The 17,394-nt window shown below is 38.2% G+C and overlaps 1 protein-coding gene across 6 annotated transcripts in view; it reads right to left on the bottom strand.

Annotated features, from left to right (window-relative positions):
* Nucleotides 1-3,758: 3,758 nt before the first annotated feature.
* Nucleotides 3,759-17,394, bottom strand: part of CEP78 (centrosomal protein 78) — a 38,458-nt gene continuing 24,822 nt past the window's right edge. For 4 of the 6 annotated variants that reach the window (XM_068553436.1, XM_068553437.1, XM_068553435.1 and 1 more), the window contains 4 exons: nt 14,633-14,710; nt 13,247-13,413; nt 12,222-12,393; nt 10,739-11,302 (listed from right to left, as the gene is read on the bottom strand). In XM_068553436.1, the coding sequence (XP_068409537.1) occupies nt 10,739-11,302; nt 12,222-12,393; nt 13,247-13,413; nt 14,633-14,710 (981 nt within the window). Of the gene's footprint in view, nt 6,350-10,738; nt 11,303-12,221; nt 12,394-13,246; nt 13,414-14,632; nt 14,711-17,394 lie in introns of those variants that run through there. The other 2 variants (XM_068553439.1, XR_011075199.1) reach the window with 2 other exon arrangements.

Genomic DNA, 17,394 nt, shown 5'->3' on the forward strand with positions numbered 1-17,394 from the left:
GCTACATGGATTTATACTTTCTCCAACAATGGCAGAGTGCTCATCATGTCCAGCACTAGTTATTACCAATCCTTTCACAGCTGCCTTTTCAAGGGACAGGGAAATGGTATTCATTTTAATTTTTGACTGCTTATGAAGTTGAAAGTTTATACATTTGTTTATATTTCTTCTTTATAAAAATATCTTTATATCTTTTGTTCATCTTTTGTTTGGTTTCTAGGTGCTTTTATATTAAGGATCTTTAACTTTGTTGTATTTCACATAATCCCCCAATCTTTTGTCTATTTATAGTTGTGTACAGAAGTTTTTTTTTTTAAGGTAATCAAATCTATCAGTTTCTTTTTTTCTCTTTCATGGATATTGGGCTTTGTGTCTTGATTAGGAAGGCCTTCCTCACCCATTTATTAGAGATTTTTTGCAATATTTCCTTCTTTTTTTTATATTTCCATGTTTAATTCATCTGGATTTCATTTCTGGTCCATGGTATGAAAGAAGAAAGTGTTTTCCAAGTAGTAAATAATCTCAACATCATTTACTGAATAGCTCAACTCTTCCCTACTTATTTATAATGCCATTCCCAAATATTAAATCCCCATATGTATATACACTTCTCTGTTCCTGGATTCTTTGCTCTGTGCCTTTAACCTATTTGATTACTCCTGTGCTTATAGTGCACTGTTTCATTTACTCTGGCTCCATGGATTGCTTTGATAGCAAAAATTGTTTCATGCATTGTCCTGTAGATGATCTTTATATTGTTATAGCCATTTAAAAACCTTGCTATGATTATATGAAATTGCTTTGAATTTGTTAATTTGATAGAACTGACATTTTTTATGTTGGGTTTTCTCATACAGAAATGTGGCATGCCTCTCCATTTTGGGGGTTTCCTTTTATACCGTTCAGTATAGATTTTTAAAATTCACATAGGCCTTAGATTTCTGCTGACCTTTTCTAGAGAATGCATTCTTTTCCACCATGCATTTCCTAATTGGTTAACGCCAGTGTATACAGAAGCTTGCTTGCTTTATTTATTTATTTATTTAGTTATTTATTTATGGCTGTGTTGGGTCTTCGTTTCTGTGCGTCTCTAGTTGCGGCAAGTGGGGGCCACTCTTCATCGCGGTGTGCGGGCCTCCCATTATCGCGGCCTCTCTTGTTGCGGAGCACAGGCTCCAGACGCGCAGGCTCAGTAATTGTGGCTCATGGGCCTAGTTGCTCCGCGGCATGTGGGATCCTCCCAGACCAGGGCTCGAACCCATGTCCCCTGCATTGGCAGGCAGACTCTCAACCACTGCGCCACCAGGGAAGCCCCAGAAGCTTTTGATATTGTGGTGTTGGTGGTGTGTCCTGCCTCTTTAACAAGCTTTCTCATTCATTGCAACAGCATGCCAGTAGGTAACTACAAGGTTTCTTTTGTCCAAAAAAACTTCTTTACAATCATAGTTGTCTCACTTTCCATCGAGTTTACTTTTTAGTACTATTTTTGTCTTCTTTCTGAGTCAGCAAGATGGGATGCTAAGAAAGTTTCCTTCTACTTCTAGATTGTTGAGCATCAGAGGATGTTGAATTTATCAAATTTTTTTTTAGCGCTGAAGATGATATGGTATTCTTTAATCTGTTAATTTAGTGAGCCACAGTGATTCTGCACTTCTGTTGAGACTGGCCTATACTTTTCCTTGTTTTATTTGTGCAGTTTTGGTATCAGGATTATGCTAACCACATGGAACGAATTAGGAAGTTTTATGTCTTTTTTTCTATCTTCTGCAATGGTTTACAAATAAATGTGTTCCTTAAAGATGTGCCTAATAGTATTTGCCTTTTAAAAAGAAGTTTCAGGGACTTCCCTGGTGGCACAGTGGTTAAGAATCCACCTGCCAATGCAGGGGACACGGGTTAAATTCCTGGTCCGGGAAGGTCCCACATGCCGCGGAGCAACTAAGCCTGTGAGCCACAACTACTGAGCCTGTGCTCTAGAGCCCACGAGCCACAACTACTGAGCTCGTGAGCCACAACTACTGAAGCCTGCGAGCCTAGAGCCTGTGCTCCACAACAAGAGAAGCCACCGCAATGAGAAGCCCACACACCACAACGAAGAGTAGCCCCTGCTCACCGCAACTAGAGAAAGCCTGAGCGCAGCAACAAAGACCCAACACAGTGAAAAATAAATAAATAAAATAAAATTATATTAAAAAAAAAAGTTTCGTACTGCTCTTTCAATTTCTCCTAAGATGTTTGGTCTATTTACATTTTCTATCTTTTCCCAATTTTTAGAATCTCTATTTTTAAGCTATCGTATTTCATCTAGTCTTTCAAAATTACTGGAATGAAGTTATACAACCATATCAGGAGTAAATTATAAATAGTACTCCCTTGTAATTAAAAAGTCTATTTGTAGGTATCTTTCTAAAAATTATTCCTAATGCTAGCTATTTTTGTCATATTTTCCAAAGGTTTGCCTTTTATTGGTTTTTATTTTAAAAACCTTTTAGTTTCATTGATCAAAATTTTTTGGCTATTTTATTAATTTCTGATTTTAACATTTAAAATTCCTCATGTCTTTCTTCTCGCTTATCATTTTTTCCAGCTTCTAAAGTTAAATTGTTATTTCACCTATTTTCAGTTTTCTTACTCCCTGAAAAATGAAATCTACAAAATTTCCTCTAACTCCTGATTTGGCAGAATCCTGTAGGTTTTGAGAAGTGGTTTTTTACTAATTCTAAATAGTTTGTAATTTGTTTTGAATTCCCCTATAAATGAGTTATTTAAAAGGTAATTTAAAAATTTCCAAGTGGACAAGCCTTTTGTTATTAGTTTTATTATAGTATGAAAGAGAACAGGTCTGCATTCTGTACTTTTTTACCCTTATATGAATCCCTTTTATAAACAGTTCATAAGTTTTCCAAGAGAATGTTTTGTATTCCTAATGGATAGAAAATATAAAGAATGCTTTGAATTCATGATGGATACAAAATATTTATGTATCTTCCCTCTCCTAACCTATTGATGGGAGGGGGGTGGGCCTGAGATTTTTGTTTTACAATTATTATACAGTAAAAATGATGTTTTTTAGGGGGGTACAGTTCCCTTACATTAAGTATGGATTCATGTTACCAACACAAGCAGAACAAGGAGCAGCCCATCACTGAAAGAAACTCCCTTGCACAGCCTCTCTGTAATCAAACCTTCCCACCCCAACACCTGACAGCCACTCATCTAGTCTCTTATCACCATAGTTTTGCCTTTTCAAGAGTATTATATAAACAGGACTTCCCTGGTGGCCCAGTGGTTAAGAATCCGCCTCCCAGTGCAGGGGACGTGGGTTCAATCCCTGGTCGGGGAACTAAGATCTCACATGCCATGGGGCAACTAAGCCCGTGCACCACAACTAAACTAGAGAGCCCGTGTGCTGCAAACTACAGAGCCCACGCGCTCTGAAGCCAGCGCGCCCCAACAAAGATCCTGCATCCTGCAACTAAGCCCCGATGCAGCTGAAAAAAAGAGAATATTATATAAATGGAATCATAAAGTATGTATCTTTTGAGATTATATCAAGATGTAACCTTTTGGCTTCTTTCACTTAGCATATGACTTTGAGATTCATCCAAGTTGACATATGTATTAATAATTTATTCTTTTCTATTGCTGAGTAGCATTCCATTGTGTGGACACACCATCATCTGTTTATCCATCCACCTTTTGGAAGACATTTTGATGATTATGAATACAGCTGCTATAAACACCATGTACATGTTTTTTTAATTTTATTTTATTTATTTATTTATTTACTTATGGCTGTGTTGGGTCTTCGTTTCTGTGCTAGGGCTTTCTCCAGTTGTGACAAGCGGGGGCCACTCCTCATCACGGTGCATGGGCCTCTCACTATCGCGGCCTCTCGTTGCGGAGCACAGGCTCCAGACGCGCAGGCTCAGCAATTGTGGCTCACGGGCCTAGTCGCTCCGCGGCATGTGGGATCTTCCCAGACCAAGGCTCAAACCCGTGTCCCCTGCATTGGCAGGCAGATTCTCAACCACTGCACCACCAGGGAAGCCCCATGTACATGTTTTTACGTGAGCGTAAGTTTTCATGTAACTTGTGAAGCTGCTGGTGTATTTATGTTTAAAGACACTGCCAATCTGTTTTGAGGGACTCCATCATTTTGCGTTTCCACCAGAATTTCAGTTACTTTGCATCCTCACCAGCCCTTGGTTCTGTCAGTATTTTCTTATTTAGTGAGTAGTAGTAGATCCACTGATTTGGAAGAGAGATGTGTTAAAGTCTCTCTCATAATTGGTTTGCTCACTTTTCCTTGTATTTCTATTTTTGCTCTATACAGTTTGAAACTGAGTTTTTAGATTGCAGATCTGATTTCAAATAATCTTTCTGCAAAACTATACTTTTTATCAGCTGAAATGTTTTTACTTTCTCCCACTTAATGGTTTTCATCTTGAGTCCTACTTATTCTGAGGTTAACATAGTCACATACACTTTTGTTAGCATCCGCCTGGTATGCTCGTTTACTTCTTTAAAATCTATGAAATTCTTTTTTTTTGCAAATAGCACATAGTTGGATTGTTTTTTTTACTCAAGCTTAAGGAATTCCAGAATTTAACTTACATTTATTGTGAGAACAGCATTTGGTCTTGCTACCGTCTGTATGTGTGTGTTTGTGTGTGTCCGTATTTATCTTGCTTTCTTCCTTCCTGCCTTTTCTTGCATTTTTAAATTCCATCCCCCCTTTCCTGGTGGTTTGGGGGCTATTAAAGTTGTTGACGTATATTTGCTTCTCTCTCTCCTTGTCTTGGCACACAGTAAGTCTGTACTTCCCTGCTCAGTTGAATTCAGCTGTGGCCATGTGATTTTCTTCGGCCAATGAAATGTGAGAAGTGACATGCGTCACTTAAAGCAGAAGCTTTAAGTCAGGGTATGTTGCATCACAATCTATTTTTGCTTGGTATTGTAACAAGCAATGTTCCAAATAGTGATGCTTTGTCAGCTGGCTCCCAGGTTGAGGGGGATATGGAGTAGGGCTTCTAGCCAATCTGCCAAAGACATACAGAATGAGCACAAATAAACCAATGTTGCTTTAAGTCACTAAGATTTCAGGCTTGTTGCTGAAGTATCGTCACATAACCTATCCTTACTGATACGCCTTTCACTTCAAATATACTTAAATATATTTTGCTATCAACACATAGAGGCAAACACCATATTCTAGCCTTGAATAAGACGAGATCCTGAACACTGTTCCACTTTCTATATCCTGCCCTGCCTCCATTCATGTTAAAGCCTAGCATTTTAGCTCACTTCAGTTTTACATATGCATAATATTTACTTAGATTTTTCCTAATTATAAGCATCCATGGTGATTATAAAGGGGAAAGACAGATCACATGGCATCACCAGTTCCTTTGACTTAAAATCTTCCATGGATTCATTGCTCATACTGATATCTGCATTGTCTCATACAACAAATATTTGTGCACTTACTGTATGCCAATTCCCGTGTTCTTCTAGGAGTCTCACTTCTTTTTCATAACTTTTATGTTTCATCCCTTTGCAATGCATATTAAGGGTATCTCTCAATCAGATCTTCCATTTCATGAATTCAAGCTTCAACTGAATCTATTCTGCTATCTAGTCCATCTTCTGAGTGTTCTATTTTCACAATCGTATTTTTAATTTCCAAAAACTAAATATCTTTTTCCTAGCATCCTATTCTTTATGGATGCAACATCCCCATGACTCTTTGAAGATCCTAATTGTATTAATTTTTAAACTTCTTCTGTTTCTTCTAGTAACTACTTTCTTGAACAGGTTAATTTGTTTTAATTTGGTGTCTCCTTTTATGTTAGTGGTTTTCTTCAAATTTGATGATTCTTGGCATATTTATAGATGAGGGCCTAAGACTAAGGTTTGAAGTGACTTTCCTCAGCCAAATGAGAATTCTGGTTCACTTTCAATGAATACAAATTCTGATTACAGGCACTCTGGTGATTATAAAGGGAGTGGCAGGTCACCGTAACCGGAAGTGTGGCAGCTTATCTTCAGTTCCTGCTTGTAGTCATTTGGGATAATGCCCTTGTTCTCCAATCCCAGTGTTTCCTGTGTCAGGACCCCCACTTCAGAGAGCTGTTTTCTTAGCCTGAGCTTGATGGCAAACTCCATAATTAGGTACTCCATAAAGCGGTAAGTGGAACGGCTTAGCTGTTCCACTCTTCAATTAACTCCTCTTTCAATAATCTGCTCTTTATCTTCTAGGAAGTCCACATTGTTCATTTTCTGGTTTTGCAACTCTGCTATTAATTTATTTTTGTTTTAATATTTCTCCAGTCATTTCAATGGGATTCTGGAAGAGTAAAAGAATGTGTTCAGTGATCCATGTTAAACCAGAAGTTCTCGTATGTAGTTTATAATCAGAATCTTCTAAAAAATTAACCATCTTGCTGATCTTCTGAAAATCAAGTGTTACTATTTTGAGATTAGGGATTATTTTGTAAATATCCATTTGAAATTAGACTGATTCCTGGACATAGTATTGGGTATGCATACAACAGTAATTTTTGACCAAAAGTAATTATGGTAGATTTAGGGCAAGATGACAAGCTCTTTGCTACTGTTATCACATCTGACACTGTTTAAAAAAAAAACCAGAATTCCTGTTTGCATAGATTGCATATGCTCTGGTAAACACTCAGCAAAGGTACACAGTAATTTCTCAGTAAAGGTACATGCTCATAAACTCTAACCCAAATGAAAATATTTAATTTCAATTAAGTGACATTGCTTTAGGTTTAGTATTGAAAGTTTAATGAAGTACTAAAATTGTACATATTAAGCAGCAAAGTATCCATATTTATCATTTTTAATGGTATCACCTCAAATGATCAATGAAACATGTAAATATGAAAGAATTTTAAAACTATAATTATGTATGTGTATATATGTCTGAAAAATCTGTGTGAAAGAAAACTGAGGCTATCAGTATAAACTCATTAAACTTCTATCCCTTCTTACCTTTATTTCCTCCCAAACTTACCAGTATCCATCCAACTCGAAGGATACAAGTGATTTTTATATATTGTGCAAGGTTTTTTTCTTATCCATATTTCCATGTTTCCCCAATTCTCTAAATTACTTATCTACATCTTCAGGATCTCCTTTATTGGTTTCCTCATTTCAACATATAAAATATAAGTCCTTCTCATTCTAAAAAATTCTTTTTTTGCTAATTATTTTCTCTTTCCATCCAAACTCCTTCAGAGCAGCCTATTCCCACTGTCTTCACTAGCCCCGCCTGGTCCCCACAGGCAGCCCTGGACCCTCAATTTATTGCAATCTGGCTTTCTTGTCCACCACTTCACTGAACTGCTCTAAGGTCACTGGGGACCTAACTACCCAAATCCAATGGACACTTATATTCTCTGAAGTATGACACTGTCATCTACTTCCTCCTTCTTGAAACTCTATCACCTCTTTCCTTCCCAGAATTCTTTCTCTGCTTATTACTTAAACTTTGAAAGTACCCACAATCCTCTGAAACCTCATCCATTTTCATGATTTTAATGACTGCTTATATGTGCTGATGACATTCAAATTTTTATCTTTCCGTGTCTTCACATGTATGTCCAGTTATCTACCAGTTTATCTCCTGAAATCTACAGGTGCTTTAAAATTCAACATGTCCAGAACTTAAGTCTTTCCCCCAATTCAGCTCTTTATTCCCTATTTCCAAACTCAGTGATACCACCACCCAACCTTAGTCACACAGATGGGGGTCCAGCCTCCGCCTCCTACATCTTCCTTACTTCCCAAGACCAAGTCTTGCTTGTAATTTTCTAAATAAAATTAGAACTTATTTCCTCCCTTCATCTATACCTTATTTCACACCCCTTTCTTCTTGCTATTACCTGGTCTAGAAGTTACCAAATTGCTGTTTGGTGGAACCAGCTGTTAGACACTTCTATTAAAAAAGGACTCTACAATCAAATAGATTTGAGGATGGCTGTATACCATATGCCTGCTGTGACGATCCAGAATGAACATTAGCCTACAGCAGCCCCCAGAAGCTGTACAGTAAAGAAACCTGATTAACTTTACTTAAGCCAGGTTCTCCCTTCTGCCGGCCTATAAACCTTTCAGTAGGCACAGGAGAGGAGGTGGCAGCGTGCAAGTCCCACTTGAAAATAAAAAACACTGCTCCTCAGAAGAGTGGGGCATAATTGTCTCCAGGCTTCTTCACATTCCTCATCCATACTGACGTCAGTGGTCTAAAATGCCACCTGAACTTGTCCTTTCCATTCTTAGCTACTTTCTGAGGAAACCAGCTCCACGCACATGGATGGCTAAGACCCGCTCTCCTCCTCCTCGCTGCCTCCTTTAGGGGCACTTGCCACTGCCTGGTGACACTGCACTGATGCTCCAGAGCCTGTGCCTGTGGCTCCATAACACACCCCTCTCACACTCACGGCTCTGGACTTCCGCTGTCCTCTCTGCCTTGAGTGTCCTTGCCCTTTACCGGCTGACTCACCAGTTTTTCACGAGTCCTTTAAGACTTAGCTTAGGGACTGCCTCCTTAGATGACTTTTCTTTGCCTCACAGCTCCCCCTCTTCTTCCACAAACACTGACTAAATGCCCTGAATATGCCCATCATAGCATGTCACGTGCAGGAGGAGACATCTGCTGTGCGTCTTCCCCTCTCACTCCACTGCTAAAGGGCCAACGCTACATCTTGGTCATTGTTTCACTCCTCTAACACTCAATCCATGACTAATGAACTAACTAGTACTGTAGTAGCCCTCTTAGTAACAATCAGGCAGGACCTTCTAGAAGAAATCTGACACTCCAGCTTTTCTCTGATCTCACCTTTCAGTCTGACTGAACTAAAGACTTATCTGTGCATGTTTACCAGGGAGACATAATTTAATCCAGAGAAGTGTCATCACATACTCTTACATACTCTGCCATTTAAAAATTCTGCTCAGATGGGGGAAGGAGACAGGTATGCTTTCTGATAGCCCCACTCTTTTGCACTTCTAGTGCTCACTGGCTTCTCTCTTGGTGCCTTCCTTAAACCCTTCCTCTCTTAACAAGGAAACAGGATAACAAAGTAATTAAGAGCCTGGGTTCTGCCTATCTGTGAAACAGAAACAGAACCAGGGACATAGAGAATAGACTGGTGGTTGCCAAGGGGGAGCAGGTGGGAGAGGGTTGGATTGGGAGTTTGGGATTAGCACATGCAAACTGGTGTATATACAGGATGGATAAACAGAAAGGTTCTACATGGGACTTCCCTGGTGGCGCAGTGGTTAAGAATACGCCTGCCAATACAGGGGACACGGGTTCGAGCCCTGATCCGGGAAGACCCCACATGCCACAGAGCAACTAAGCCCCGTGCGCCACGACTACAGAGCCTGCGCTCTAGAGCCCGCGAGTCACTATTGAAGCCGGCGTGCCACAACTACTGAAGTCCATGCACCTAGAGCCCGTGCTCCACAACAATAGAAGCCACGGCAATGAGAAGCCCATGCACTGCAACGAAGAGTAGCCCCTGCTCACCACAACGAGAGAAAGCCCGCACGTAGCAACGAAGACCCAACACAGCCAAAAATAAAAAATAAATACATTCATTAAAAAAAAAGTGAATGCATTTTAAAAAACCAAAAAGGTCCTACTGTATAGCACAGGGAAGTATATTCAATATCCTGTGATAAACCGTAATGGAAAAGAATGTGAAAAAGAATGTATATAAATGTATAACTGAGTCACTTTCCTGTACAGCAGTAGTTAACACAACACTGTAATTCAACTATACGTCAATAAAAAATAAAATTTTAAAAAATTGCCCTAAAAATAATCACATAAGGGGGACTTCCCTGGTGGTCCAGCGGTTAAGACTTCGCCTTCCAATGCAGGGGGTGAGGGTTCAATCCCTGGTCGGGGAGCTAAGATCCCACATGCCTCGCGGCCAAAAAACCAAAACATAAAACAGAAGCAATACTGTAACAAATTCAATAAAGACTTTAAAAATGGTCGACATCAAAAAAAAACTTTAAAAAAAAAATCACATAAATCAGAAACAAATGAAACATAATAAAGTCCATACATTTAAAAAAAAGAGCATGGGTTGTGGTCAAATCCCAGCTAACCACTTACTTATAGCTGTGTAATTTTGGGCAGCTCACATAATGTCTCCTCAGACTCCTCATCTATAAAATGGGGATGGTAATAGTTCCCTACCTCATAGCGTTGCTGTAATCCATAAAGACGGTTAAGTGCCTCGGTAAATGTTTGATGCTCTCTGGTTATTGTGAATTAAAATACATTAATGGCTTCTGGCCATATGATTTATAATAGTTTGACATTTAACCAAATGGTAAAACTATTCCATTTATTATTCCCATCTCTTTTTACCCCTTACCCTGCTTAGTTGTTTATGTTTTCTCCCACCAGAGTGTTAGTTCCAGGAGAGTAAAGGCTTTTTTTTGTTCACTGTTGAAAGCAATAGCACCCAGAAAAGTACTGTACATATGAAGCCCTCAGTAAACACTAGCTGAGGAATGGTGCAAACTGTCACAAGGAAAAATACACCAAAACTTTCATTATAATAAAAAAGTATAGATAAATTTTTCTCTAATGGCTTCCAGTCAAGTATTTTAAAACACCATATGCTATACTAAAAACATAAGTAATTTATTAAAATTTGAAGGCAAAAACATAATTTTAAAAGATTTAGACTTATGTTAGGTGTGATAGAGTATGGATGCTTTCTTGAAATTCAAAATCAGATCCAAGAGTATCACTTTCAGAATGTTCTAGTAGACTGAGTTTACTTTTAGTTGTCTTTGATGAAACAGTCACTATTCTACTCTCTTTCTTAACAGAAATGTGTTTTTTCGAAGACTCACTTTTAATTGGTTTATTAACCAAAGAATTATTTTGCCCAATTCCTTGGCTTTTCTGCTTTACAGGTGAGTCATAGCAGGAATGCAGGTCCTCCCCAGGTTGTTTCTTAGCAGAGTATTTTTTGGTATATTCACCTGCTTTGGTCATTTTCTCTGAAGAAGACCTGCTATTTCTAGATAATTCCTCTTCTTTTCTTTGACTTCCAGTTCCAGAAATGACATCTACTGAAGGAGGACATGTTCTAGCAATGAAATCTTCAAAAGACTCCTGTCGCTGCTCTGTGACTGGAAACCCCAGGTTATCTTTGGAAGTTTCTAAGGCCTCCTGAGTAGAGACTGGGACCTGGAAGGAGTCGAGAGACAAAGGAATCCTAGCATCACCTGTAATTTTCTGAAACTGGAAGGAAAAACAAAAGACAAGACAAAAATTCAGTGATGAACAAAGCCAACCATTAAAAAGTAGAGTTCAAAACTTCAATGTTACTCTGCGATATTATTATTAAGACAGTCAATTGATTATTCAGAAGATTTCAGAGCCAGTTTCTTTCTAATTATATCTTGCCAAGTGATTCTCAACTTAACCTAGATATATCCAAGGCTATGTCCGCTACATTTTCAGACTTTGGTGATTGGGGTAGTTATTACCCATTTCCTTTCCCTCACTAAAAATAAAACCCTATTCTGTAAGAAAATTAATTTCTTTTCTATCCTCCAGGCACATGTAAACAGTGTATAGTTTGTGACAAGACTGTGTTCTCAAGCTGTCAGTTCCCAAGACCAGTCTGAGATTGGCTGAGGTGGGCGAAGGGGGCTCCAAGTAAGGCTAGAGGAAAAGCTGACAGGTTTCCCCTCCCATTCCCATGACCAGGTGAGTCACTATAATATGTTACCTATTAGCTATGTCTGGATTACTTATTTTAAAAATTATCTATATCAGTACGTGTACCTTCATTAGTGTTCCTTCATTGTAAGCTGACTGCATACAAATAGAAACCTAGATAAAATATGAATAGAATAGACATTTATACAATTTAAAATCTGGAATATTTTCTCTAATGTTTTCTTTCTTCATTAAGGATAGTTTGCTTTAACTCATAAATTTTCTAAAGAACTTCCAGTTTTCTTATATACAACAATACAGTATCATGAAATGGGCCCACATTTACTAATCTCAGATTTGGAGAGGACTCCACAGTCTTCTAGCTCCCGAGCATGTGAACTATTAGAGACTGACCATTATTATTTTCTCTCTGACTTGGTCATTTCCTTTTTGCTGATCACTCTTAGAATCATTAAGTACTGTTCTGTCCACTTACTTGGATATTTTGCATTTGTCCTAAGGCACTCTGCTTTGATTCTGATTTTTCTTCTTCAAGTGCCTTCTTTTCTTCTTTAGGTGGACTACTAACAGTAGAGTTCATCTGGGGACGACCTAGTAAATGAAAATCTGACTGATCTATACCAGCCATTGTGGCCAGCTGACCAAGCCTGGACCAGAGGAGGAAAGGAGAAAAGATAAGGTTATTATAATCACATAAGAGCAGTTTAGATTTCCCCAGACCTACAATCATGAAATACTTCTAAAATCTTAAAAGCCAACATCCTACCCCTGACTACAAGCCTCTCTCTCCCCCAAATTCTTAGCCCTTTCCAGATTCATCCTCTAGGACACATCCATCTCCTTACCTATTACCGCTCCATTTTAAACACTGTCTCACTAGCAGCTTCAACATCTACCACGCACCTCATCCACTGCCTGTCACACCTCCATTCCCACACTTCTTTACCACCTTTCCTGCAGTTTCCAAGAATGTGTTTGTTCCTTCCTTCCCAACACCAACTCATTCACTGGCAAAACACCACTCCATCAACTATCAATCTCCACTTCCCTCTTTCAGCAAAATTGCTCCCAGTTGAGAACCACTGACCTATATCTTCCCTGCAGATTAATAGTAATTTTTATGTCTAAGACAAAAATAACTTTAATTTAAACTTATCAAACAAGCAAATAAGTGAAAGATAGGAAAATTCTTATGCATTCCCGAATATTTTCAATGAAAATTGCCTTCAATTTAGTCTTTACAAAAAACTATACCTACTAATTACTCTGTCTACAGGTTACTCTTCTATAATGGGCTCCCCACTCTACCAAAGCAGGCTCCCCTATTTGCATTTCTTAAAAAATTTAATTCCTTATTTTAAAAAGTCAACTATATTACCTATAATTGCACTAAATTTGGCTAAATATGCCCATGGAAGTGATGAAAACTGCCTCCAGTTCCTCAGCAAACTACCATTATAGTCACAAAGAGAAGAACGCCATGAAGAGGAATGAACTAACCCAGCATCTTTAAGGAGATCCAAGAAAGCATGGAACTTCTGAAAAGAATTCTCAATGCTGCCCAAAACACCTTCATCATCCAGGATCATGCTTGTCAATGAGTGTGCATGAAGGGCTTCAGACAAAGAGAAATTTATATTTCTTAACTGGGCGTTTTCATGTTCCAGCTATAAAAGAAAACTGAAAATGTCTGACATGATTTTTTCTCATTGTCATCAAAAGTAGTTGTCTAGTTTCAAGGAACAAAACTAAAACACTCAAAATGTAATTAATCTGTAATTAACCTAACTCTCCACCAGTAAAAACAGAGACCACATCACATAATAACCAAAACCCACAGGCACGCAACAAAGTTTCCTATATAACACTTAGGTAGTATATAAATAAACCAAAGTTATCATTTTATTAATGATCTTTCACAAAAGATCACATTTCTAACTGGTTAAAATCATATTGGAGCCTCATTCCACATTAGAAAATTACCTGCTTTAAGTTTCCCTTAAATTAGAAAATGAAATACAGAATTTGATTTGGACAAAACATATTACAACTCTGCTGAATGTTAAGAATTAACTTTAGTGAGCAAAATATCTAATGCTTACGTTTAAAAGTGCTAAATCATACCCAACCGAATTTATTAAATGTACGATCACCAATATTTTCTTTGGTTTCTTGAAAATATTCACTCCCGTGCACTCTTCTCCTTCCGCTCTTCATCTATGCACTTAAAACCCCCTATAAGCTCAACTCTAGTATTTCTCAGAAAGGCCATTATGTTCATGATGCCCCTTTTGCCTTATATAAGCAGGTGCTCAACATTTATTGAATGAATGTCTGCCAATCCAATGGATGTACTTTCAAAAATTCCTCTCTACACTCACCCTGTGATAAATTATATTTAGATAGAACTTTTTAGATTATGCCCTGCTTTCATGCACATTACCTAATGTAATTATCAAAGTATATATTTTTATCTCTCATTGCATTCTTAGAAGTTTTCCAATATCTTAAATTTATTTAAATGATTCACTTTCCTAATTCATTGCCAGGAGAGTCTCATCATGTTTTTATGTTACTGTATATACAGTATATGCACAAAAAGTGCTTTCTTGAATCAAAGAATCATGAACAGAAAATAAGCTAATGTCATATAAAAGCACACACACACACACACACACAAAACCAGATTTTCACATTTTTAAAAATATGCTTTCTGGAATACAGATCATATGATCACTAAATACCAGTAAATGCAAAAGTCCATATGATACAACCAATTTGCAACATATTACAGTTTTAAAGTTTACAAACTATGTGTATATGGCTTAAAATCTAATCAAAATAAAACCAAAACACTCTCAAAAGTATAAGAAGAAACTTGTTTACCTCACTGACTCGTTTATCAGCCTTAAGTCTTATTACTCTTTCCTCCTTTAACTGCTTTAGGCACTCCTCCAGTTTTTCCTACACAAACAGAGTAAATATTATAATAATTCATAGTATAATATCCAAAAGCCTTTCCAGCTATAGGTCTCATCAGGATTTAGGGGCAGAGCCAGAAGTGAACTCAGATTTTAGTCTGCTACTGGTAATATCATACCATGCTAGTGAAATGAATTATCAAAATATATCAAATTAGCATAGTAAAGATTTATTTAAATTCCACTTTCCAACATAAATTTGTGGCAGCCCACCATAAAAGCCATATGCGTATAACAGTAAGTCAGAAATAAAAAGTTCAGACCAAGAAAGAAAAATTCTAGTTTTATTTGTGGGTCTCTTTATAGTAAGAAGTCCTATTAATGAACATGCTTAACATACCTGAATTGCATAATTGCAGATTCAAAAGCATTTTTTTAAAAAGTAATCACTTTTAAACCAATTTACAGTCAAGCACTGTTCCTGGAGTTCTCTGGGTATTAAGTAATCTAATCATCAAAACCATAAGCAGGGCTTCCCTGGTGGCGCAGTGGTTAAGAATCCACCTGCCAGTGCAGGGGACAAGGGTTCGAGCCCTGGTCCGGGAAGATCCCACATGCCGCCGAGCAACTAAGCCCATGTGCCACGACTACTGGGCCTACGCTCTAGAGCCCATGTGCCACAACTACTGAGCCCATGTGCCTAGAGCCCGTGATCCGCAACAAGAGAAGCCACCACAGTGAGAAGCCTGTGCACCGCAACAAAGAGTAGCCCTCGCTTGACGCAACTAGAGAAAGCCCGCGAGCAGCCACGAAGACCCAACACAGCCAAAAATAAATAAATAAAATAAATTTATTTTTAAAAAAACCATAAAACCCTACGAGGAAAGAACGATCACTAACTCCATGTTATTTTACAGATGAGGAAAACAAAGGCAGAGAAGTAGAGTTAAGTAGAGCAGCACAGCCAAGGTCACACCACTAAGTAGCAGAGCCACACTGGGAACTCAGGAAGCTGGGTGCCATTCCTGTTCATGGAGGTGGTAGTCTTCCCATCACCAAGGTCAATAAAATAAAATGAACACTGATAAACTCTCTTCTGAGTTTTAAGGACTAAGACACTTAGGTCCCTGAAGTGGGGACACTGCTTGCAACAGGCAGAATTCTAAAAGAGCCCGTAAGACTCCTACTTCCTGAAGTACACAAACCTTCCACTCATCCAATCAAACCCTAAATCTAGGTGCTGGAGTGAAGGGATTTTGCAGATGTAACTAAGGTTCAAAATCAGTTGATTTTTTAAGAAAGGGAGATTATTCTAGGTGGATGTGACCTACTCAGGCACCCCATGAAAAGGACCTGAACTCTTCCTAAATTGAAGTACAAAAGGGACAAGAGGGAGACTCTCCATTCCTGGCTCTGAAGAAGTCCAATGTTGCAGCAGGGAAGGCAAGCGAGAGGCCTCTAGGAGCTGAGACTGTCCCCCGACTGACAGCCAGCAAGGAAATGGGGACCTCTGTCCTGCAACTGCAGAATCTGAATTACGCCAACAAGCCGAAGAAGCTTGGAGGCATTCTTTCCTAGAGCCTCTGGATGCTAACACAGCCAGACTGACATCTTGATTTCAGCTCTGTGACCCACACAAACTATGGTGAACATCCAACGTTTGGGGCTCAATGTCTTACACTTAAATTTCACGTGCTTTAACACTCTCAGGAGGGAACCCACATGTTCCCGTGTGTATCTGAGCAGGAAACCCAGTCACGCTGTGCCTGGACTTCTGACCTACAGAACTGTGAGCTAGTAAAATAGGTATTGTTTTCAGTCAGTAGGTGTGTAGTAAAAGAATTAATATTCTACTCAACCTCCAGGTTCGTGAACAAAATAAATGACTGTCATTGTTTTAAGCCACGGTTTTGGGGTGGTTTCTTATGCAGCGATAAACAATCAGAATACCTATACTTATGAAACTGCTTTGAACAATCACTTTAAGAATGAGGAACTCTCTTATATGCCATCATTGGGAGAGGAACTCATATCACTTTCTGGAGAGTAGATTTTGGTACCTAACAACAATCCTACATCAGGAGTTTACCCTAAGGAAATCAAAGATGTGGGCAAAGATTTATGTACCAACATGATGTCATAAGATTGTTTATAACCAAACCCTAGCAGAAAGCTAAGAGCCTCCAAATTGGGATTGGTTTAAATAAAAGTAGCTCACTGTATGAAGGAATGTGCTATGAAGCCACTAAGAAAAGAATGACAAGAGGTCTCAACCAGAGTTAAAGAATGGGCTTCAGGAGTTCTACATTCAAAATATACCTGTGCGTTCTTCCTGGGAGATGGTGCATAAGCTTAATCAAATTCTCTAATGTAGAAGAGTATTTAGTGACATGACAAAATATTTTTGATACTTTTTTAAGACAAAAGAGCAGATTAGGTGTGTGTACATGCAGAGGTGGCTTTTATTTCCTTCAATAAGTTGTTCATTGTTTTCAAAAATTTGCTCAATGAACATATATTTTTATATTTAGAACATACTTAAAAAATTGACAGTCTAATAACTTCAAATTCTTTAATGTTTCATTACTAAAGCCAGCCAAGTTTTCAATGGGGAAAAAGGGAAAAAAATTGCAAAATTCCTCTGCTTTTAATATAATGCTTTAATAAATCTCCTAAAACTGATTTCAAAGAAATTCTAAACTAATAAGCAAACAAACGAAAAAAACC

This window comes from Eschrichtius robustus, chromosome 10, assembly GCF_028021215.1.
Source record: "Eschrichtius robustus isolate mEscRob2 chromosome 10, mEscRob2.pri, whole genome shotgun sequence".
Lineage (NCBI taxonomy): Eukaryota > Metazoa > Chordata > Mammalia > Artiodactyla > Eschrichtiidae > Eschrichtius > Eschrichtius robustus.